General features: G+C 48.1%; 1 protein-coding gene across 4 annotated transcripts in view; it reads right to left on the reverse strand.

Moving 5' to 3' along the window:
• Positions 1-24,796, reverse strand: part of cntln (centlein, centrosomal protein) — a 138,263-nt gene that overhangs the window by 84,802 nt on the left and 28,665 nt on the right. For all 4 annotated transcript variants that reach the window (XM_036933761.1, XM_036933763.1, XM_036933764.1 and 1 more), the window contains 3 exons: positions 19,783-19,935; positions 13,561-13,668; positions 4,620-4,741 (listed from right to left, as the gene is read on the reverse strand). In XM_036933761.1, the coding sequence (XP_036789656.1) occupies positions 4,620-4,741; positions 13,561-13,668; positions 19,783-19,935 (383 nt within the window). The remainder of the gene's footprint in view (positions 1-4,619; positions 4,742-13,560; positions 13,669-19,782; positions 19,936-24,796) is intronic.

The following is a 24,796-nucleotide window of genomic DNA, read 5'->3' on the forward strand; positions in this document are numbered from 1 at the left end:
TTTAAGCAATATTGTAATTGCGTAAGAGCGTTGGGCCAGTAACAGAAAGGTTGCTGGTTCGAATCCTCGAGCCAACTAGGTGAAAAATCTGTCGATGTGCCCTTGAGCAATGCACTTAACCTTAATCACTCCTGTAAGCTGCTCTGGATAAGAGCATCTGCTAAAAGACTAAAGGGTAAATATGTAAATGATTCACACTGTCTTCTGATAGGCCGAGAGGAGCGTTTAGATCTTCAGGGAGTGCCAAGGAGGCAGCGACTAGGAGTCCATTTTGGATCCAGCACCAGTCCAGCCCTCAGTGCTTCCCCCCAGCAGTCAACTAGTTTCCGTTATTAAGCAGCGAGGAAACAGAAATGGGAGAGCACTTTATTCACAGAGAAGACTCTCCGGCTAATTGCTTTTAATTGGAGGGGAATCTGTTTACGGGCACAACTTTGATCAGACTGCAGACGTTTTAATAACCTTTCATTTATTTACTCATCCCATCATCCCAGTCTGATTAAAACTTTCTTCTCTCTAATATAAATAAGAAGTTGGGTTTTTTCTGCTCTTTTATTCTGTTTGGGCGCGTCTGGTGGTAATCATGAATGACAGTGCTGTTTCTCCGGAGCGGCCCAGCCCGGCCATGTGTCGGCTGCATGCTGATGAGGATAGAGAGAGTCCAGGGCCTGCAGCTGTGCTCTGATTCGCTGGTAGTTACCCTACTTCCTACTTCCTGTTCCAGTGTCCACACCACCCACACACACTGGCTGTCTGAAATGGAACGATATTCTCAAAATAGTGCACTACTTTTAACCAGAGCCTGAACTATAGGGAATAGGGTGCCATTTGGGAAACAGCCACTGCACATCAACCCAGACCCATAGAGCACCAATAATAACTGAGTCACTCAATAAGTCAGTCTCCCGGAGAGAGAAACAAGATGAGTGTGATCGTGGCAGCAGCAACATGCTGAAGAGGAAGCACAAACTAATGCTACTAATGCTAATGGTTTCACCTGTCATAATGGGGGGAGGAGGTGGTCTATTCAATTTAAACTCCAGACTACAGAATAAGAGGCAGGTAGAGGTGGTCTTCAGAACAGTTTACACCCCCCCCCCCCCCCCCCCCCCTTTTCAGTCTAACACACAAAGGGAGGGCATAAAATAAGCCCCTCCCCACCCCCACCACTTTCCCAGAAAACAATCAACACAGCGTGGAGGCAACTGGGAAATCCCTAACAAGCCCAAAATGCAATGAGAGTCGACGTTTTCCCCCCTGACTTGTTAGGCCTGATTCCACGGCTCTAACAGGGGTAGTGTTTAAGTGGTTTCTCCATTGTCTCCCCGTTCAGACTGGCATTACCCCCACTGGGTTTGGGACTATTTAAGGATGGATATGAGGGGTTAACCCATCCAAGTGAATGCCAACGATCATAAGGCTGAGGGGCTGCCTGGGTGGCGCCATCAAAGGCTGAGGATGAAAAGGGCAAAGCTGCATATCGTGTCAATTATGTCTCCTGTCAAATGATGATGCCAATATGCAGGTGACAGGTCAGTCTGATGGCGTACTGGTTGATTGTGTCTTATGAGTCACCAATTCCCTGTTTGCAACAAAACTGCTTTATAATGTTTAAAATGGTACCTTTTTAATATGACTTATTGCCACAAGAGGTTACAAACTGAGAAAAATATCAGACAGATTTTTTTCCTGCTAGCAAAGTGTGCCCTCGTTTTCATCAAGATCCTCCAACAACAAGGAGACAACCACACACACCACACTTTCTTGATAACCTGCTAAAATGTACAGACGGGCACAAATGGTGTTGTTTCCAAGTGATGCTCTCTTCGTTCTCTCTGTCTGTCACACGCTGTCTCTGTCTGCCTGTCTTTGTTCCGTGCTGCGCTGAGCTGCTCCTCGCCGAACGGCGGGGAGGTGGTGGATGGTGAATACCCGCGCGCTCTACTTTCACACGGCCTCACGTTGCAGCCGCTGTTTTCTTTAATTAACCCGGGGAGAAAACAGCTGACAGGGTCAACACGTCAGTCCCGTGTGGATACCAACCCCACATACGCTTCCATTAGTTAGTGTTTTAAAAGGTTCTCCTCGCTGCCTGAAGCTTTGGGGGAGGAAGTCAGAAAGAGGGAGAACGTGTGTGTGTCACGTTAATGACATTTGCCGCCACGTTGCCCTCTTTGTGTGAAAAGCCTGTGGTTTTAATCTAGATCAAACCAAGGGGATCGGAAGAGGAAATCACCCCCTCTCCACCTCGTCCCCCGTCCCTCCCCAGGAGTTTCTCAGACACCCTGTCCCCTCTATAACGGACACCTTCAGCCTCCTGCCCTCAAGTCCTAATTGATGCCAGGGGAAGAAGGAGAGAGAGAGACAGAGAGAAACAAAGACACGCACAGCGACTCAAACGCTAAGCAGCGAAATTGATTCTCTTAAAACCCGTGAAGCTTTTTCAAAGGTAAAGGTGTAATCCTCCACACAGTAGGTCAGGTGATGACATGTAACATAAAGAGTAAAGGTCATGGGAGTATTTGAGAGAGTTTCAGTTGGGTTCTGATGTGTTCCAGAGGGTTCAGAAGGGCTTAACTAAAGAAAGAGGAGTTACGTGCCTTTAAACACTCCCCAAGGCAAGTTCATATTAACTCCAGGCTAAAGGGAACGGATTGCGACATGGTTTGAGCTGATAAAATCCAGGATTTAAAAAAGTCTGTGCTGGCTTGGTTACACATACCTAATAGTTCCTGGAATAATGTGAAAAGACAGAGCACGTCTGTGGTCGGCACCACTGTGTGGAAGTGTGTCACCTGCCACTCTATACCAGAACGTCGGTCTGCCGCTGGGTGGAAGTGTCACCTGCCACTCTACACCAGAACGTCTGTCTGCCTCTGGGTGGAAGTGTCACCTGCCACTCTATACCAGAACGTCGGTCTGCCGCTGGGTGGAAGTGTGTCACCTGCCACTCTATACCAGAACGTCGGTCTGCCGCTGGGTGGAAGTGTCACCTGCCACTCTACACCAGAACGTCGGTTTGCCGCTGGGTGGAAGTGTGTCACCTGCCACTCTACACCAGAACGTCGGTCTGCCGCTGGGTGGGAAGTGTCACCTGCCACTCTATACCAGAACGTCGGTCTGCCGCTGGGTGGAAGTGTGTCACCTGCCACTCTATACCAGAACGTCGGTCTGCCGCTGGGTGGAAGTGTGTCACCTGCCACTCTATACCAGAACGTCGGTCTGCCTCTGGGTGGAAGTGTGTCACCTGCCACTCTATACCAGAACGTCGGTCTGCCTCTGGGGGGGAAGTGTGTCACCTGCCACTCTATACCAGAACGTCGGTCTGCCTCTGGGTGGAAGTGTGTCACCTGCCACTCTATACCAGAACGTCGATCTGCCACTGGGTGGAAGTGTGTCACCTGCCACTCTATACCAGAACGTCGGTCTGCCTCTGGGGGGGGAAGTGTGTCACCTGCCACTCTATACCAGAACGTCGGTCTGCCGCTGGGTGGAAGTGTGTCACCTGCCACTCTATACCAGAACGTCGGTCTGCCTCAGGGTAGAAGTGTGTCACCTGCCACTCTATACCAGAACGTCGGTCTGAGGCTGGGTGGAGGTGTCACCTGCCACTCTATACCAGAACGTCAGTCTGCCTCTGGGTGGAAGTGTGTCACCTGCCACTCTATACCAGAACGTCGGTCTGCCGCTGGGTGGAAGTGTCACCTGCCACTCTATACCAGAACGTCAGTCTGCCGCTGGGGAGAAGTGTGTCACCTGCCACTCTATACCAGAACGTCGGTCTGCCGCTGGGGGGGAAGTGTGTCACCTGCCACTCTATACCAGAACGGCGGTCTGCCGCTGGGTGGAGGTGTCACCTGCCACTCTATATCAGAACGTCGGTCTGCCTCTGGGTAGAAGTGTGTCACCTGCCACTCTATACCAGAACGTCGGTCTGCCTCTGGGTGGAAGTGTGTCACCTGCCACTCTATACCAGAACGTCGGTCTGCGGCTGGGTGGAAGTGTCACCTGCCACTCTATACCAGAACGTCGGTCTGCCGCTGGGGGAAGTGTGTCACCTGCCACTCTATACCAGAACGTCGGTCTGCCTCTGGGTGGAAGTGTGTCACCTGCCACTCTATACCAGAACGTCGGTCTGAGGCTGTGTGGAAGTGTCACCTGCCACTCTATACCAGAACGTCGGTCTGAGGCTGGGTGGAGGTGTCACCTGCCCCTCTATACCAGAACGTCAGTCTGCCTCTGGGTAGAAGTGTGTCATCTGCCACTCTATACCAGAACGTCGGTCTGCGGCTGGGTGGAGGTGTCACCTGCCACTCTATACCAGAACGTCGGTCTGCCTCTGGGTAGAAGTGTGTCACCTGCCACTCTACACCAGAACGTCGGTCTGCCTCTGGGGGGAAGTGTGTCATCTACCACTCTATACCAGAACGTCGGTCTGCCGCTGGTGGGGAAGTGTGTCACCTGCCACTCTATACCAGAACATCGGTCTGCGGCTGGGTGGAGGTGTCACCTTCCACTCTATACCAGAACGTCGGTCTGCCTCTGGGTGGAAGTGGTACCATAGAAATAGAATTCTAGTAGAGTAGAATATTGAATTCTACTTCTAGTAGGGTACTCACAGGCCCTGTGCGTCCTCCACCTCTCGGAGCTGGTCTTTGACCGTCCGGTAGTTGGTCTGGACGAGACGCAGGCGCTCGTGGCGTTTCTCATGGGCCCTCCGCAGCTCCTCGTTCTCGACCGTCTGCCGGCCAGAGACATACAGGAGGTTACGTTACACAATGTGGCCACTTCACACATGCACTGCACAGGGAAATCAAATGATGTCACTGAAATGTGAAACCGGTCGGGGGTTGGGAGTGATGACAAATCTATCTGAAATGATAGAATGACTTAAATCTTACATTGCGAGCAGTGTATTTCCAAAAGATAGAAAATGGACCTAGAAACAGTGTAAATAATTTCATTACTGACAGTGTCAGTCTAGTACGGAACTGTACACCAGTGGAGGCTGGCGGGAGGAGCTATAGGAGGATGGGATCATTGTAATGGCTGGTATGGAATAAATGGAACGATATCAAACACAAGGAAACATCTTTTGACACTGGCCCCTTCATTCCTTTCCAGCCATTACAATGAGTCCTCCTATAGCTCGTCCCACCAGCCTCCACTGCTGTACACCCCTCAGGTCAGATATAACTCTTGTTACTGTAACATGTAGCTATAACAAATATGTGCTCCATTACTGAGGAAGCATCACCTCTCTCTGACATTGCAGTTCCTCTCCTTCTCTCTGACAAGTGTTCCTCCAGCATCCGAGGTTCGTTACAGGTACAGCATTAATATGGTCAAGTCAACCGGGAGAGAGAGCACTTTGAACCTTCTTCACACTACCCTCCCCCCTCCTCCACCCCCTCTCCCCTCAGCGGGGTACTGGTCATTGACTGGGGTCACCACCCAATTGGGGCGGCAATGACTGACAATTTAAAAAAAGAAAAGATTACAACGTGGGACTTTCAGGGGAGAGAAGGAGGAGAACATCTAGATGTTCCTGACAGGAACGCCTCTGCTACTCTGACCTTAACAGAGTGGAAGAAGAAAACACTTTAAAACAGGCAGGCTCGGGCTCGGGAGGGAGAAGAGGAGGAAAGATGAGAGAGACAGAAAGAGAGAAAGAATAAGAGAGAGAGAGAAGGAGAAAGGGAGCAGAGCAGGTTTCTGCTTGAGTGGCCAGGCAGGGCTGGGGAGACTTCTCGTCGAGCGCCTTTTGAAGGGAAGAGCTTGTTTACTGCTGATATGACACGGCTGCCCTGCAGAGAGGGAAATGTGAGCTCTGAACCCTGTTATTATTAACAAGGACAAAGAGAACAGAGAGGAGCGAGAGCGGCAGCACACACATGGACGCACACACACACACACACACACACACACACACTCAGAGACAGACACACACACTCAGAGACAGACACACACACACACTCAGAGACAGACACACACACACACACACACACACACTCAGAGACAGACACACACACACACACTTTCTCTCACACTCCACCGATGTGACAAGTATGGATTTTTGTGTACTGGTGAGAGATATTCACAGAGGACATCCGTTACACGGGCTGCTTTTACAACACAAAGCCCCCAAACAAACGCAGCCTGGGTTTCTGCCTCTAATGAAAGGAGAGAGAGAACCAGACACACACACAGAGAGAGAGAGTCCTGACTGATTGATTGCAGAGGGGCTCTGGTCGGAGTGGCAGGGCATTAGCCACATCATTGCTTCCCAGGCCCCTTAGAGCTCCCACTGGGCCCCGGCCCCAACCCTGGTCATCACAGATCACACTTCAACCCCACCACCAGCAATCAATACTCCACAACACAACACACAGCCTGCTCTGGGTACACTGGTCCCAGACCCTAATCATCCAGCATGTATGTTCTCAAGCTGAAAAATAATTTGGTGTCTCTCAGACCTCAGAGAGAGACAGTGCTGTTGTTTACTTGTCTTGGAAGTGGCACGTTTGTACAAAAAAAATAAAAATAATAAAAACGGTTTGTTAGGATCCCCTACTGTTCAGTCCAATTCAGCATTTAACTGATATAATCACACTGGGGACACAGTATAAATTGTGTTCCCAATATAATGGGGTCAGTGACATCCACTGGGCGCACGTTTGTTTTACTATCTTTGTGGGGACTAAACAATTCATTCCCATTCAAAATCCTATTTCCCCTAAACCTAACCCTAACTGTAACCCTAAACCTAACCCCCTATTCCTAAACCTAACTCCTAACCCTAACTGTAACCCTAAACCTAACCCCCTATTCCTAAACCTAACTCCTAACCCTAACTGTAACCCTAAACCGAACCCCCTATTCCTAAACCTAACTCCTAACCCTAAACCTAACTCCTAACCCTAACTGTAACCCTAAACCTAACTCCTAACCCTAACTGTAACCCTAAACCTAACCCCCTATTCCTAAACCTAACTCCTAACCCTAACTGTAACCCTAAACCTAACCCCTATTCCTAAACCTAACTCCTAACCCTAACTGTAACCCTAAACCTAACCCCCTATTCCTAAACCTAACTCCTAACCCTAACTGTAACCCTAAACCTAACCCCTATTCCTAAACCTAACTCCTAACCCTAACTGTAACCCTAAACCTAACCCCCTAACCCTAAACCTAACCCCCTATTCCTAAACCTAACTCCTAACCCTAACTGTAACCCTAAACCTAACCCCTATTCCTAACCCTAACTGTAACCCTAAACCTAACCCCCTATTCCTAAACCTAACTCCTAACCTTAACTGTAACCCTAAACCTAACCCCCTATTCCTAAACCTAACTCCTAACCCTAAATGTAACCCTAAACCTAACCCCTATTCCTAAACCTAACTCCTAACCCTTACTGTAACCCTAAACCTAACCTCTATTCCTAAACCTAACTCCTAACCCTAACTGTAACCCTAAACCTAACTCCTAACCCTAACTGTAACCCTAAACCTAACCTCTATTCCTAAACCTAACTCCTAACCCTAAACCTAACCCCTAAGACTAAACCAGCCTTTTTCCTTGTGGGGACTGGCGAAATGGCCCTACTTGTGCAAGTTTTCTTTGTTTTACTATCTTTGTGAGGACTTCTGGTCCCCACAGGGACAGTAAAACCAAAAACACACACACACAACTCTGTTAAACGCCCCTCAGTCCGCACTACAGACATGTAAATGGAACCATTAAATAACACAGCCATGCGTATCATGAGCCATTAGCATCAGGCTGAGTGTCTGTCTAGTATGTGATGTAATAGGGACACTTTAGACCTGACACCAAAATAACTGCTAATATCCCTGGCTGAGTAAAGAGACATGACCTCCATATATCTCTAGTGGATGGGGGGAAGAGAGAGAGAGAGACATCAAGAGAGAGAGAGAGACATCGAGAGAGAGAGAGAGAGAGACAGAGAGAGAGACAGAGAGAGAGAGAGAGACCGAGAGAGAGAGAGAGAGAGAGAGAGAGACAGACAGAGAGAGAGGAGAGACAGAGAGAGAAAGAGACAGAGACCGAGAGAGAGAGAGAGAGACAGAGAGAGAGAGAGAGACCGAGAGAGAGAGAGAGAGAGAGAGAGAGAGAGACAGACAGAGAGAGAGGAGAGACAGAGAGAGAAAGAGACAGAGACCGAGAGAGAGAGAGAGAGACAGAGAGAGAGACCGAGAGAGAGAGAGACCGAGAGAGAGAGAGAGGCAGAGAGATAGAGACAGACAGACATCGAGAGACAGAGAGACAGAGAGAGAGAGGCAGAGAGATAGAGACAGACAGACATCGAGAGACAGAGAGAGGCAGAGAGATAGAGACAGACAGACATCGAGAGACAGAGAGAGACATCGAGAGAGAGAGAGAGAGAGAGAGAGAGAGAGAGACAGAGAGAGAGACAGAGAGAGAGAGAGAGAGACCGAGAGAGAGAGAGAGAGGAGAGACAGAGAGAGAAAGAGACAGAGACCGAGAGAGAGAGAGAGAGAGAGAGAGACAGAGAGAGAGAGACCGAGAGAGAGAGAGAGAGAGACCGAGAGAGAGACAGAGAGACAGAGAGAGAGAGGCAGAGAGATAGAGACAGACAGACATCGAGAGACAGAGAGAGGCAGAGAGATAGAGACAGACATCGAGAGACAGAGAGAGACAAAGAGAGAGAGACAGAGAGACAGAGAGACAGAGAGACAGAGAGACAGAGAGACAGAGAGACAGAGAGACAGACAGACAGACAGACAGACAGACAGACAGACAGACAGACAGACAGACAGACAGACAGACAGACAGACATTGAGAGAGACAGAGAGAGAGAGACAGAAAGACAGAGAGAGAGAGAGCGAGAGAAACAGACCGAGAGAGACAGAGACAGACAGAGAGAGAGACAGAGAGAGAAAGAGGATTTTCCAGAGAAGATCCAGATCTCAGGGAATTAGACCAAAGTTCTCAATAGGTACAAAATATATAGAGTACTGCACACACTACAATTACTTATTAAAAATAAGCTCAACTGGACACCTTAATGAGGCAGTGAATGAACTGAGAGAGAAAGCACGTAGGCCATTCTACACCATTAAAAAACTAATTCAAATTGAAATACCTATTAAAATTTGGCTAAAACTAATTGAATGTATCAATGAACCAATTGCACTTCATGCCAAAACAAGATTTCACCAAATGGGATAAACACTCCATTGAAACCCTGCATGCAGAGTTCTGTAAGATTCTCATACATGTCCAGAGGAAAACTACAAACAATGCATGCAGGGCAGAATTAGGCCAATATCCACCAATAATAAAAACTCTGGTCCTGGGGCTGAGTTCACTAATCTGTTCTACTAACACACTGAAGCCTCAGTCCCCTCCTCCAGCTGGTCCTGCGGCTGAGTTTACTAACCTGTTCTACTAACACACTGAAGCCTCAGTCCCCTCCTCCAGCTGGTCCTGGGTCTGAGTTCACTAACCTGTTCTACTAACACACTGAAGCCTCAGTCCCCTCATCCAGCTGGTCCTGGGTCTGAGTTGACTAACCTGTTCTACTAACACACTGAAGCCTCAGTCCCCTCATCCAGCTGGCCCTGGGGCTGAGTTCACTAACCTGTTCTACTAACACACTGAAACCTCAGTCCCCTCCTCCAGCTGGTCCTGGGTCTGAGTTCACTAACCTGTTCTACTAACACACTGAAACCTCAGTCCCCTCATCCAGCTGGCCCTGGGGCTGAGTTCACTAACCTGTTCTACTAACACACTGAAGCCTCAGGACCAGAACATCCAATCAATCAGAATAAAACAAATTACAACACAGTCAAAACAAAACTACATTTCTTATTGGGAAACACAAGCACAAAGCAAAATTCAGTGCTATCTGTCTCCCTGTAGAGGAAAGGCTGTGCAACCACTGCCCCACAGCAGAACCTGAGACAGAACTGCACTTCCTGACAAAATGTAAAAAATATAAAACAATTAGAGTGTGTTATTTCCCCAAATTTGAAACCCTTATTCAAGGTTTCAAAGACCTCTCTGATGAGAGAGGCTACCTGTCCTGTTGGGGGAGGACGCAGAGAGCTGTGGGTTGGCAGCGCACTACATTGCTGCCTGCCATAAGATGAGGGACAGTGTCTGATAGACCAATCAACCTGCACATGTCCTCTATGCTTATGGTTATTGTTCAATGTATGGTCATTTTGACCCTTGGTTATTGTTGTTACTGTTGTCAAGTTGATCATTTTGATTCTTATTATGTTAATATTGTAAATCTCCAAAGTAAGCTTTTTCAATATGTACACTGTTACGTCATGCCAATAAAGCAAATTGAATTGAAATGGAAAAGTTGAGAGAGCGAGAGGAAAGAAAAGAGAGACAAGGAAGAAGAGAAAGAGGCAAAAACAGAGACGAAGAGAGAAATAAGAGGGGAGAAATAATAATAGCACAAGAGAGAAATAAAAAGGAGAGAGAGAGAGAGACCGCAGAACAGAGGAGAGTGTGAAGGTTAAAAGAGCGATGGAGCTGATTGGTTTATGGGGAGAGTCCAAGTCCTGCCGCATCCTCTCCTCTCCTGCTGCTTCATTGCCCACACAGACGCTCAGCGGTCGGGTGTATCAGTGTGTGTGTGTGTGTGTGTGTCAGTGTGTGTATGTATCAGTGTATGTGTGTGAGTGTGTGGCACACCGTTAGGAAAGGTCAGAGAGGAAGCAGTCGGTAACAGCGGTGCAATTGAGCCCCTTAGAGACCATCAGCCTTCCCCGACGCTGGACCACAGGGAGAGACAGAGAGAGAGAGTCTGCTATCCCCTCCACTCACCTCTTATCAGGAGCAATTCACCCTGCTGGCCTCTCCAACACACAGCAATCATATTGCAGAGATACTGTACCCACCGGCTGGTCTTGAAATACTATAAAGCCATACTCTGTTGTTACAAAACCAAAGACCGTCATCATTTTTAAGAGTCGAGACTGAGAATGTCACAGGTTGAGACAAGTCTGACACACAATACCCAGACACTGACGTGTGGTTGAAAGCTGGAGGCAGTCAGTCAGAACATACATGTGGGAGTCAGTCACTCTGCAGCAGCCAGCCAGCCAGCCAGTGACATCTTCATCTCCTTTTCAGAGGCATTACTACCTCTCTGAGTGGTGATTACAGACGGTCATAATTGAGCCATCAGGAGAAGGCACTGATGAGAGGGGGGAACCAGGGGGCTGGCTGGGCCTCTGAGGGGAGATGGGAGATGGGAGGCAAGGGACCCGCGCAGGCAGATGCGTGACAGCGCTCCCTCGTCCTATCGGTGCGTTAGCTCTCAGTAGTAGCGTGTCGTGGCTGGCGGCAGAGCAGTGACATTCACACATGACGGCCTGTCTGTCTCTGAATGGGGCTGATGATGACAATGAGGTCATATCAATACACACAGGAAACAGAACACAGGTACCTCTCACCTGGACCCACACTACTCAATGTGCTGGAAAGCATTAGGAGGAGGGAGAGAGAGGAGAGACAAGGGAGTAGAGAGAGAGGAAATGGGGAGAGAACAGGGGGAAAAATAGAGAATAGAAAACAGAATTAAGACTAAAGAGACCGGAAGAAGGGAATTCAAAAGAGAGAGAAAATGACACAGAAAGAGAAACAGACATAGAGACAGACAGACAGACAGAGAGACAGAGAGAGACAGACAGACAAACAGAGAGAGAGGCAAACAGAGAGAGCAAGACAGCGAGAAAGACAGAGAGAGAAAGAGAGAGAGACAGCGAGAGAAACAGACAGAGAGAGAGAGAGAGAGCGAGCAAGAGAGAGAGAGAGAGAGCAAGAAAGAGAATATTCCTTTCCCAAAATTATAATTCAAAACAAAAAGATTTAAGCTATAAAATATGAAGAAAAAATCTAATATTTATTGGGTGAAAAGCCTAAATGTGCAGTTTTGGCAGCCAAATATGTGTCCTCCTGCCACAACCTGAGGGACAGCCAGTGAAAAGTGCAATGTAATGTCGATAATATTTCCCATCTTGTTGTTTTGTCTTTTTTTCATACCATGTCATGTGTCTACTCAGTCATGTTGACACTGTTGTTGTTGTAGTTGATGTTAATCCCATTTCCACTACTACTATTATTATTGCCAACAGGTCCCACCATTTATTTATATATAAATATATATATACACTGCTCAAAAAAATAAAGGGAACACTTAAACAACACAATGTAACTCCAAGTCAATCACACTTCTGTGAAATCAAACTGTCCACTTAGGAAGCAACACTGATTGACAATACATTTCACATGCTGTTGTGCAAATGGAATAGACAACAGGTGGAAATTATAGGCAATTAGCAAGACACCCCCAATAAAGGAGTGGTTCTGCAGGTGGTGACCACAGACCACTTCTCAGTTCCTATGCTTCCTGGCTGATGTTTTGGTCACTTTTGAATGCTGGCGGTGCTTTCACTCTAGTGGTAGCATGAGACAGAGTCTACAACCCACACAAGTGGCTCAGGTAGTTCAGCTCATCCAGGATGGCACATCAATGCGAGCTGTGGCAAGAAGGTTTGCTGTGTCTGTCAGCGTAGTGTCCAGAGCATGGAGGCGCTACCAGGAGACAGGCCAGTACATCAGGAGACGTGGAGGAGGCCGTAGGAGGGCAACAACCCAGCAGCAGGACCGCTGCCTCCGCCTTTGTGCAAGGAGGAGCAGGAGGAGCACTGCCAGAGCCCTGCAAAATGACCTCCAGCAGGCCACAAATGTGCATGTGTCTGCTCAAACAGTCAGAAACAGACTCCATGAGGGTGGGGGTTGTGCTTACAGCCCAACAACGTGCAGGACGTTTGGCATTTGCCAGAGAACACCAAGATTGGCAAATTCGCCACTGGCGCCCTGTGCTCTTCACAGATGAAAGCAGGTTCACACTGAGCACGTGACAGACGTGACAGAGTCTGGAGACGCCGTGGAGAACAGTCTGCTGCCTGCAACATCCTCCAGCATGACCGGTTTGGCGGTGGGTCAGTCATGGTGTGGGGTGTCATTTCTTTGGGGGGCCGCACAGCCCTCCATGTGCTCGCCAGAGGTAGCCTGACTGGCATTAGGTACCGAGATGAGATCCTCAGACCCCTTGTGAGACCATATGCTGGTGCGGTTAGCCCTGAGTTCCTTCTAATGCAAGACCTCATGTGGCTGGAGTGTGTCAGCAGTTCCTGCAAGAGGTAGGCATTGATGCTATGGACTGGCCCGCCCGTTCCCCAGACCTGAATCCAATTGAGCACATCTGGGACATCATGTCTCGCTCCATCTACCAACGCCATGTTGCACCACAGACTGTCCAGGAGTTGGCAGATGCTTTAGTCCAGGTCTGGGAGGAGATCCCTCAGGAGACCATCCGCCACCTCATCAGGAGCATGCCCAGGCGTTGTAGGGAGGTCATACAGGCACGTGGAGGCCACACACACTACTGAGCCTCATTTTGACTTGTTTTAAGGACATTACATCAAAGTTGGAGACAGAGAGAGACAAAGAGAGAGTGTGTAGTGTAGAGGTCAGTGAGGTTTGTACCTTCAGTCTGAGCAGCTCCTCCAGGTCATGAATCCTCTTTTCCACTCCTCTTCCTGACTCCACGCTGCTCGCCGGGGACAACGACCTGGACAGCTGCACCGGTGCACTCTGGGGGATGTAGTCATTAAATCAGAGAGAGAGAGAGAGAGAGGCAGGGGGTTCGGCTACGCGCTTCAGCAGGCTTTAGCATCACATTACAGAGACAACTAGTGCTCAATTAACAGCTGCACAACGGCTGTGTGAATACCAATAACACATTATATATGTTCATTTCACTTTTCCCTTACGTGAAGACATACAGATACACACACACACACACACACACACACACACACACACACACACACCATCTCTCCCCTCACACACACATACCATCTCTCCCCTCACACACACATACCATCTCTCCCCTCACACACACATACCATCTCTCCCCTCACACACACATACCAAGACAATAAAAAGACAAAAAACCAATCAGGGTACCAGAGGAATAAGGAAGCATCCCTCCACACACTGCACCACACGGAGCTCCAAAGGTTTCTCTCGCCACTGGCTAATGAGTATGTTCATTTACATGTACACTGTTTCTTTGACTGTAATGACGTCCCATTAGGGGACACTAAAGGGCTATAGATTCCAGGCTGCACCGGGCTTCATTACCAAAAGGTGGGCAGTGGGGCCCCTTTAATTGCTCTATGAGGACCCCGAGGTTACACTTGATAGGACAACTGGCTGGTAGAAACTGCTGGGGGGAGAAAAAAGAAAGCTGCTCTCTTGCTCCTCCTTGAGAACAAGAAGCACTCTCCGGTCCTGCTGTGTGTGTGTGTGTGTGTGTGTGTGTGTGTGTGTGTGTGTGTGTGTGTGTGTCTTTTCTTTAAAAATAAATAAAGAAGCTATGGGAACAATATGCTGTTGGAATATGGAAACAGGAAGATGAGGATAGGAGCCCCTGTGGTGGGAGTGTTGAGCGGAACAGATGGCGGCTAAAATATGCAATGTGACTAAATGCGCCGATGCTTCTTTAGTCTGGAGATTCGGCGGTAGTAAGAGTTTATAGGGAGGACGGAGGGATGGCATGTCGGCTGAACCAAAAAGGACAAAGTGACATTGAAGGGCAACCAGAGGCCTTGTGCAAACTAGATCTATTAAAGCTTTACAACAGTTCTCATTTGAACCTCACTGAGTTTACCAAACATTAGAAACACCTTCCTAATAGTGAGTTGCACCCCCTTTGCCCTCAGAACAGACTCAATTCGTCAGGGCATGTATTCTACAAGGTGTCCAAAGCTGTTCCACAGGGATGCTGGCCCATGTTGACTCTAATGCTTCCCAAAGTTGTGTCAAGTTGGCTGGATGTCCTTTGTGTGGTGTGTGTGTGTGTGTAGGGGGGTATAATGTGTGTGTAGGGGGGTATAGAGTGTGTGTGTGTGTGTAGGGGGGTATAGTGTGTGTGTAGGGGGGTATAGTGTGTGTGGTAGGGGGGTATGGTGTGTGTGTGTAGGGGGGTATAGAGTGTGTATAGGGGGTATAGTGTGTGTGTAGGGGGTATAGTGTGTGTGGTAGGGAGGAATAGAGTGTGTATAGGGGGGTATAGAGTTTTTGTAGGGGGGTATAGTGTGTGTGTAGGGGGGTATAGAGTGTGTGTAGGGGAGTATAGAGTGTGTGTAGGGGGGTATAGAGTGTGTATAGGGGGTATAGTGTGTGTGGTAGGGAGGATTAGAGTGTGTGTAGGGGGGTATAGAGTGTGTATAGGGGGGTATAGTGTGTGTGGTAGGGAGGAATAGAGTGTGTGTAGGGGGGTATAGAGTGTGTGTAGTGGAGTATAGTGTGTATAGGGGGGTATAGAGTGTGTGTAGGGGGGTATAGAGTGTGTTTATGGGGGTATAGAGTGTGTGGTAGGGGGTTATAGTGAGTGTGGTAGGGGGGTATAGAGTGTGTGTGTAGGGGGGTATAGTGTGTGTGGTAGGGAGGAATAGAGTGTGTGTAGGGGGGTATAGTGTGTGTGTAGGGGGGTATAGTGTGTGTGGTAGGGGGTTATAGTGAGTGTGGTAGGGGGGTATAGAGTGTGTGTGTAGGGGGGTATAGTGTGTGTGTAGGGGGGTATAGAGTGTGTGTAGGGGGGTATAGAGTGTGTGTAGGGGCGTATAGTGTGTGTGGTAGGGAGGAATAGAGTGTGTGTAGGGGGGTATAGAGTGCGTGTAGGGGGGAATAGTGTGTGTAGGGGGGTATAGAGTGTGTGTAGGGGCTTATAGTGTGTGTAGGGGGTATAGTGTGTATGTAGGGGGGTATAGAGTGTGTGTAGAGGTGTATAGTGTGTGTGTAGGGGGGTATAGTGTGTGTGTAGTGGGGTATAGTGTGTGTGTAGGGGGGTATAGAGTGTGTGTAGGGGGGTGTAGTGTGTGTGTGTGTGTGTAGGGGGGTATAGAGTGTGTGTAGGGGGGGTATAGAGTGTGTATAGGGGGGTATAGAGTGTGTGGTAGGGAGGAATAGTGTGTGTGTAGGGGGGTATAGAGTGTGTGTGTAGGGGGTATAGTGTATGTGGTAGGGAGGAATAGAGTGTGTATAGGGGGGTATAGAGTGTGTGTAGGGGGGTATAGTGTGTGAGTAGGGGGGTATAGTGTGTGTGTAGGGGGGTATAGTGTGTGTGTAGGGGGGTATAGAGTGTGTGTAGGGGGGTATAGAGTGTGTGTAGAGGGTATAGAGTGTGTGTAGGGGGTATAGAGTGTGTGTGTAGGGGGGTATAGAGTGTGTGTAGGGGGTATAGATTGTGTGTAGGGGGTATAGAGTGTGTGTGTAGGGGGGTATAGAGTGTGTGTAGGGGGTATAGAGTGTGTGTGTAGGGGGGTATAGAGTGTGTGTAGGGGGTATAGAGTGTGTGTGTAGGGGGGTATAGAATGTGTGTAGGGGGGTATAGAATGTGTGTAGGGGGTATAGAGTGTGTGTAGGGGGGTATAGAGTGTGTGTAGAGGGGTATAGAATGTGTGTAGGGGGGTATAGAGTGTGTGTAGGGGGGTATAGAATGTGTGTAGGGGGGTATAGAATGTGTGTAGGGGGTATAGAGTGTGTGTAGGGGGGTATAGAGTGTGTGTAGGGGGTATAGAGTGTGTGTGTAGGGGGGTATAGAATGTGTGTAGGGGGGTATAGAGTGTGTGTAGGGGGGTATAGAGTGTGTGTAGGGGGTATAGTGTGTGTGTAGGGGGGTATAGAGTGTGTGTAGGGAGTATAGAGTGTGTGTGTAGGGGGGTATAGAATGTGTGTAGGGGGGTATAGAGTGTGTGTAGGGGGTATAGTGTGTGTGTAGGGGGGTATAGAGTGTGTGTAGGGGAGTATAGAGTGTGTGTAGGGGGGTATAGAATGTGTGTAGGGGGTATAGAGTGTGTGTAGGGGGGTATAGAGTGTGTGTAGGGGGTATAGTGTGTGTGTAGGGGGGTATAGAGTGTGTGTAGGGGGGTATAGAGTGTGTGTAGGGAGTATAGAGTGTGTGTAGGGGGGTATAGAGTGTGTGTAGGGGGGTATAGTGTGTGTGTAGGGAGTATAGAGTGTGTGTAGGGGGGTATAGAGTGTGTGTAGGGGGTATAGTGTGTGTGTAGGGGGGTATAGAGTGTGTGTAGGGGGGTATAGAGTGTGTATTGGGGGGTATAGAATGTGTGTAGGGGGTATAGAGTGTGTGTAGGGGGGTATAGAGTGTGTGTAGAGGGGTATAGAATGTGTGTAGGGGAGTATAGAGTGTGTGTAGGGGGGTATAGTGTGTGTGTAGGGGGGTATAGAGTGTGTGTAGGGGGGTATAGAGTGTGTATAGGGGGGTATAGAGTGTGTGTAGGGGGGTATAGTGTGTGTGTAGGGGGGTATAGTGTGTGTAGGGGGGTATAGAATGTGTGTAGGGGGTATAGTGTGTGTAGGGGGTATAGTGTGTGTAGGGGGGTATAGAGTGTGTGTAGGGGGGTATAGTGTGTGTGTAGGGGGGTATAGAATGTGTGTAGGGGGTATAGTGTGTGTAGGGGGGTATAGTGTGTGTGTAGGGGGGTATAGTGTGTGTGTAGGGGGGTATAGAGTGTGTGTAGGGGGGTATAGAATGTGTGTAGGGGGTATAGTGTGTGTAGGGGGGTATAGAGTGTGTGTAGGGGGGTATAGAGTGTGTGTAGGGGGGTATAGAGTGTGTGTAGGGGCTATGTGTGGAATGATCATATCTGATCAAGCACTAATCATAAGAGGTTTGAATTATCTTTCAGGTGTTATCAAACCATATACCCTCCATCAAAACCCAAATAAAGCCGGAGACAGAAATTCCACCTGGACTGAAATGTAAGTCTGATAATATTCATGTTTGTGGGGTCAGCTGGAGAACATCCATTTGCATCACATGTAAAAGTCACACAACACAGAGTGAACAGACAGTGAAGGACTGGACAGAGGGACACACAGTGATCGATGAAAGGCTGTGGGTGCAGATGCTCCTCTCTTCCAGTTGGACAGCCCGTCTGCCGTCTGTCCTGCAACAGGTCCAGATGAAGATGTGTGTGTGTGTGTGTGTGTGTGTGTGTGTACTACGAAACGACTTGTTATGGAGGAACACGCCGTTATCTCTTTAATGCTGGGCCAGCCACAACTCGTGCCCGAGCCATCGAGACACACACACACACACACACACACACAAACAGCCTGAGGACAAAACAAAAAAGGCGAAGGCGTAAGGAAGATGAAGATGTGCCCTCATCTCGCCTCGACAGCTGGCTAGGGGCCACGACCTGCCTGTGCCATGCACCCCGTAATGGCTCCACAAACAGAGAGAGAGAGAAAGTAGAGAGAAAGAGAGAGAGAGAGATGCGTTACCAGAAGGAGAGAGTGCGAGAAATAAAAGTATGTTATTTCCTGAACGGTTGATGACCCCAGCTCCACGTTGGAGAGGCACTCCATAGACCCCCCCTCCTCACCCCTCCCTCCATCTCCCTGTGAGTGGAGAGAGAGACTGGTGGGGTCACACTGTCATCAATGGAGTTCTTTATGATGGCAGCACCGTGTCATGTGTGTAGCAGCGCCAGCCAGGGCTCTCAAAGCACGACTTGTTCAGGACCCGGGTGATGTGAATGGGATATATTGTAAGCCACACACAAACACGCGCCCCCACACACACCCACAGCTATATGGGCCATTCAAAGACCCACTCGGTGCTTTTCAGGATGCAAAAAAAAGCAACAGGTACTAAAAGGTTTTAAAAGGGACATTAAGAGACATTAAGAGACATTAAGAGGAGCAGGGAAGAACCAGGAGAGAGTGTTGTACATAAACTAACACACAAGACATGCTAAAGTACAGCCCCTATAATGGTTTGACTGATATGGACTGGAGGCTGGAGGGAAAGTGACAACAACAAAAAAACAGTGTGATGTGGGCAGAGCGGCTGAAGGTTGTGTGTGAACGCTGGCCAGCGCGTGAGTGTATGTGTGTGTGGTGTGTGCGTGCATGCGGGCGCTGTGTGTGTGTCAGGGTCAGTATTCCCTCCAGCGTCAGATCAGATAAGGTACTAGGGCCAGGCCCCTGTCCAGGTGGAGCGGAGAAGAGAGGGCCGGACTAATGGAATGTCTGTGTCATCTCTGTAGCTGGGTGTTAACACCACCCACCCAGGTGTGTAACGGGAGACTCCTCTGGCAGACAGAATAGAGACAGACTGGTACAGCTGGGCCCGTCATGGTGCTGTATGCTGTATGACCCTCTCTCTAAAGAGATGTCAATGATGTTTTGGTCTGTATTCATGTTAAAAAGCCTAAGTGGAAGCAAAAGTGACATGTATTTTTTTTGCTGCCTACAAAGTCCTTAACGATGTGTGTCTGTATGGCAGATTTGGAGTGTTATCTAAAAACATATTAGTCAAAATAGTAAGTGGTTGGAACTTGAACGATCGGAAGCCTAATGTGGTAAATCAGCCAGTGCCTGAGCCCCAGGCATGCATGAAACCCACAGCACACGCCGGCCCGGGGAGGGGGGGTGGGGGTGCAGGACTACGGCTGCCAGAGAATGGATCAAATTAATCACATGATTCCCATGATTCGCTGTAACTTGCCCCTGTCTCCCCAGTAGCCGTCTCCTACCGGACTGGGGTGAGTCTCTGAGGTGACTGGGGTAGTGTGTGTGTGTGTGTGTGTGTGTGTGTGTGTGTGTGTGTGTGTGTGTGTGTGTGTGTGTGTGTGTGTGTGTGTGTGTGCGTGTGCATAGTAGCTGACCCACCTGCCGTCTCCCAGTGTGTTGGCCCCTGGAGGGGCTGAGGGCCAGCGATGTGTCTGGGGGCCCCGGGGGCTGCTGTGGGACCGGGCTACAGGTTGAGGGTGGGGCCTCCTCTCCACTGGGTTCCTGATCTGGAGAGTCATACAGAGTCTGCTCCTGTAAAAGGCCAAGCACATCCACATGATCCACCACACTAGACTCAGATATTCAGATAAGGTGACAAGAAAAACAGTATTTTACAATAGCATTACAGACTACGTAGGAGGACCCAGCAGCCTCTGGGAAATGACAAAGGTGAAAGTTATATTTTGGGAACCAATTATTATTATTTATATATAGATATATATTTTAAATGTGATCCAATTAAAACATTCCAGCTTATAGGCCTTGATTTGAATTTGAGAGAAGAAAAATAATTGTGTGAAAAAACATGAAAAGTTCAAACTAATCCTCAACTAAACCCTGATCTTAGACTTGAGCCTGACCTTGTACCTGTACCTAAAGCTTGAAGGTTGTGCAGTAAACATCCAGACGCATGTAAGCTGGGAACTGGAAGCTCCAACGAGGAGGGGACAGCGGTCTGAACTCAACTCCAGGCGTGAGAGACGTTCCCTATCAAGGACCTATCTATTTATCACCACCTACCAGCCCAGTCAATTAACGCTCCCCAACAAACCCCCCCCACACACACACCACAGGACCACCGAAACAAAGCAGGGAGACAAGGGCGAACGGGAGTGTCTGTGAGCGTGTGCAGGAGGCTAGGAGGCCAGGCCCCACAGCCGCCCAGAGAGGATGATGGATGGACAGGCGCCACTGGCCAGATTGTCCCCTTAGTGTGATGGGAGAGGGAGGGGAGGAAGAGTGGGGGGGTTCAGACTAATTATTGGGGTGAGAAGTGTGACATTGAGGAACATGTTCATAATATAGACGTTTAGAGAAGCCCATCTATACAGACGCTTGTTTATTCAATTAGTTTGTACCGGTCCCTGTCCCTATTCTAATAACAGAATAACCCTACGCTGCAGCCCCAACTACGTTGCCACTACTTCTACAAGTGTACAAGGTAAGCTGTTACTGTAGCTACTGTAACATCAATACTTCCTGTTACCTAACAGGGTACTGTAATCCAGTTCTTTATGTGACCTCAAAGAAAGCCTTATCTTGTCCCCACTTTTCTCCCCGTCATGTGTTTTACCTCATATGGCCAGTGTGTGTGTGTGGGGAGATAAGGACAGTCCTCGGGGGCAGTGGTTTATATGCAGAGCCTGCCTGGGCTTTCTTTGTCATACACAATTAATGATGAGGAACATGGTCTTAACATAACAGGCAGGTGGAACGAGAACACACACACACACACACACACACACACACACACACACACGACCTTAACATATGCAACCATACTGTGCGTTGCCACCTCTCCCCTCATCCTTGACGACCCTATATAAAAAGGTGAGCAGTAAATAATGCATTGAGCTAGCCAGAGAGTGCTACACCTACCACTTCCTTCTACACCTACCACTTCCTCCTATACCTACCACTTCCTTCTATACCTACCACTTCCTTCTATACCTACCACTTCCTTCTATACCTACCACTTCCTTCTATACCTACCACTTCCTTCTACACCTACCACTTCCTTCTACACCTACCACTTCCTTCTATACCTACCACTTCCTTCTATACCTACCACTTCCTTCTATACCTACCACTTCCTTCTACACCTACCACTTCCTTCTACACCTACCACTTCCTTCTATACCTACCACTTCCTTCTATACCTACCACTTCCTTCTATACCTACCACTTCCTTCTACACCTACCACTTCCTTCTATACCTACCACTTCCTTCTATACCTACCACTTCCTTCTATACCAGGCTCTAACACACTAGAGGTCGACCGATTAATTGGAATGGACGATTAATTAGGGCCGATTTCAAGTTTTCATAACAATCGGAAATCTTTATTTTTGGACACCACAAGTTAAGAACACATTCTTATTTTCAATGATGGCCTAGGAACGGTGGGTTAACTGCCTCGTTCAGGGGCATATAATCGATGCGGTGCGTATCGTTGCTCCAATGTGTACCTAACCATGAACATCAATGCCTTTCTTCAAATCAATACACAGAAGTATATATTTTTAAACCTGCATATTTAGCTAAAAGAAATCCAGGTTAGCAGGCAATATTAAACAGGTTAAATTGTGTCACTTCTCTTGTGTTCATTGCCCGCAGAGTCAGCATATATGCAACAGTTTGGGCCGCCTAATTTGCCAGAATTTTACGTAATTATGACATAACATTGAAGGTTGTGCAATGTAACAGGAATATTTAGACTAATGGATGCCACCCCTTAGATAAAATACGGAATGGTTCCGTATTTCACTGAAAGATTAAACGTCTTCTTTTCAAGATGATAGTTTCCGGATTCGACCATATTAATGACCTAAGGCTCGTATTTCTGTGTGTTATTACGTTATAACTAAGTCTATGATTTGATAGAGCAGTCTGACTGAGCGGTGGTAGGCACCAGCAGGCTCGTAAGCATTCATTCAAACAGCACTTTCGCTGCATTTTGCCAGCAGCTCTTTGTTGTGCGTCAAGCATTGTGCTGTTTATGACTTCAAGCCTATCAACTCCCGAGATTAGGCTGGTGTAACCGATGTGAAATGGATAGCTAGTTAGCGGGGTGCGCGCTAATAGCGTTTCAAACGTTACTCGCTCTAAGACTTGGAGTAGTTGTTCCCCTTGCTCTGCATGGGTAACGCTGCTTCGAGTGTGGCTGTTGTCATTGTGTTCCTGGTTGGAGCCGAGGTAGGAGCGAGGAGAGGGACGGAAGCTATACTGTTACACTGGCAATACTAAAGTGCCTATAAGAACATCCAATAGTCAAAGGTTCATGAAATACAAATGGTATAGAGGGAAATAGTCCTATAACTCCTATAATAACAACAACCTAAAACTTCTTACCTGGGAATATTGAAGACTCGTGTTAAAAGGAACCACCAGCTTTCATATGTTCTCATGTTCTGAGCAAGGAACTTAAACGTTAGCTTTCTTACATGGCACATATTGCACTTTTACTTTCTTCTCCAACACTTTGTTTTTGCATTATTTAAACCAAATTGAACATGTTTCATTATTTATTTGAGGCTAAATTTATTTTATTGACGTATTATATTAAGTTAAAATAAGTGTTCATTCAGTATTGTTGTAATTGTCATTATTACAAATAAATTTAGAGAATCGTCCGATTAATCAGTATCAGATTTTTTTGGTCCTTCAATAATCGGTATCGGCGTTGAAAAATCATAATCGGTCGACCTCTATAACACACACACCACATTCCATGATAGCGTATAAAAACTTCAGACTGACAAGTAGCGCTTTGGCACCTGTGTGTGTGTGTTTTCTAGGATCACAGGTAATGAAAGAAACAACACCAGCGCTGTCATCACCTCTCGATGTTTCCTGATCCCATCATCAGGAGTAGCAGCCTTGTTGCGAGTCGCTTGGCATCTGGGTGTGACCTTGTTAACTGTCGGGGTAATTCACTTTAACCAACGGGGAGAGGGGATGATAAATTATTAGCGGTGGAAGATTTTGTTCACATTTTATTAAATTGGCCTGTCAGAAGGGGTCGGCCAAATTATCTGGGGCCTCGTTTATTGGAGGCTGGCCATATTGCTACATCTGTTACAATTATTTATAATTTCTAGCTCAGTCGGACGGAGGGAAAAAAAGAAGAAGAACAACCAACCAGAGTTTTTTCGGTCGGCATCGGCCACGTAAAGCAATTTACAAATTATCTGATGAGGGACTGTTTTAGTTCTTTCCTCCCTCGTTTTCTAAGCCAAAGCAGAAGAGAACGGGGAGGGATGAGAGGAGGGATGAGGGGAGAGGAGGGGAGAGGAGGGGGAGAGGAGGGAGGGGAGGGGGAGAGGAGGGGGAGAGAGCGAAAAAAAAAAGAGAGAGAGAGAGAGGCGCGCTGTAATTACCGAACACGATTAGGTTCTTCTGGGAACTTATCTGGCGCTCGTGGCCCTGGTAAAATGCGGCAGGAACATATGGAGGAGGCTTGTGATTGTGCTCCCTGAAGCTCGTGACCCGTCTGCTGCTGAGCCCTTCAGCTGAATTTAAATGAGCAGTGCCATGGCTAATGTTCTACACATGCACCATTTATGCCACAAAACAAATCTGATCACTGTTAATTATGGAGCAGCTATAACCAGGGCAGGCCCTACCTCATATCTGTGGCAATGCCGGGCTCTCTCTGCCTGTGTCTCCGATGCTGTTGGAGAGGTAGGCTAGGGTAACACATGGACGGGACGGGGGGTTGTGGTGGAGTTGGGGGGTACTGGAGGGCGCATGGGGGTGTGTTTGTGTAACCCCCCCAGTTCAGATGCAGTGGGCTGTGTTAGTCTGGATGGTGGTTCCTGAGTGGAAGTGGGTTGTGCTGGAGGACCTAATGGAAGGACAAGACAGGGGCAGTGTGTGTGTGTGTGTGTGTGTGTGTGTGTGTGTAGTGCTGCTGGGTCCACCCACACAGTCTGTCTGACCTGTGTGCCTGCAGCACATGGCTGTGGTTGGTTAATGAGGAGAGCTGCAGTACACAGGGCTCCCTTCTAATGAGACCACTTGAGCTATTAAATCACAACACTGGAGTCCATGTTGAGTCCATGTCATTACTGTCTCAGGTCTAATATATGGGCTCTCATCTGCTGCCAGACACAGAGCCCTGACTCTGGGTGGTTCACTGGGTGAGAGCGTGGCGCTAGCAACGCCAGGGTCGTGGGTTCCATTCCCACGGGGGTCGCACACACTACAAATGAATTCATTATGACACAAAGTATGAAGTCAAAGTCATTAAATTATGGAAAAACATGGCTCTATTTAAATGAAGGTAGCTTTACCGTAGGTTGCAACAAAATGGCTTTCAGTCCACAACTGGCAGAAGTTTCCCTCTATTGCTCTGCCTTCCATTAGGCTCCACTTTCCACTTCATAATTT

The sequence above is a fragment of the Oncorhynchus mykiss genome, chromosome 10 (assembly GCF_013265735.2).
Source record: "Oncorhynchus mykiss isolate Arlee chromosome 10, USDA_OmykA_1.1, whole genome shotgun sequence".
NCBI lineage: Eukaryota > Metazoa > Chordata > Actinopteri > Salmoniformes > Salmonidae > Oncorhynchus > Oncorhynchus mykiss.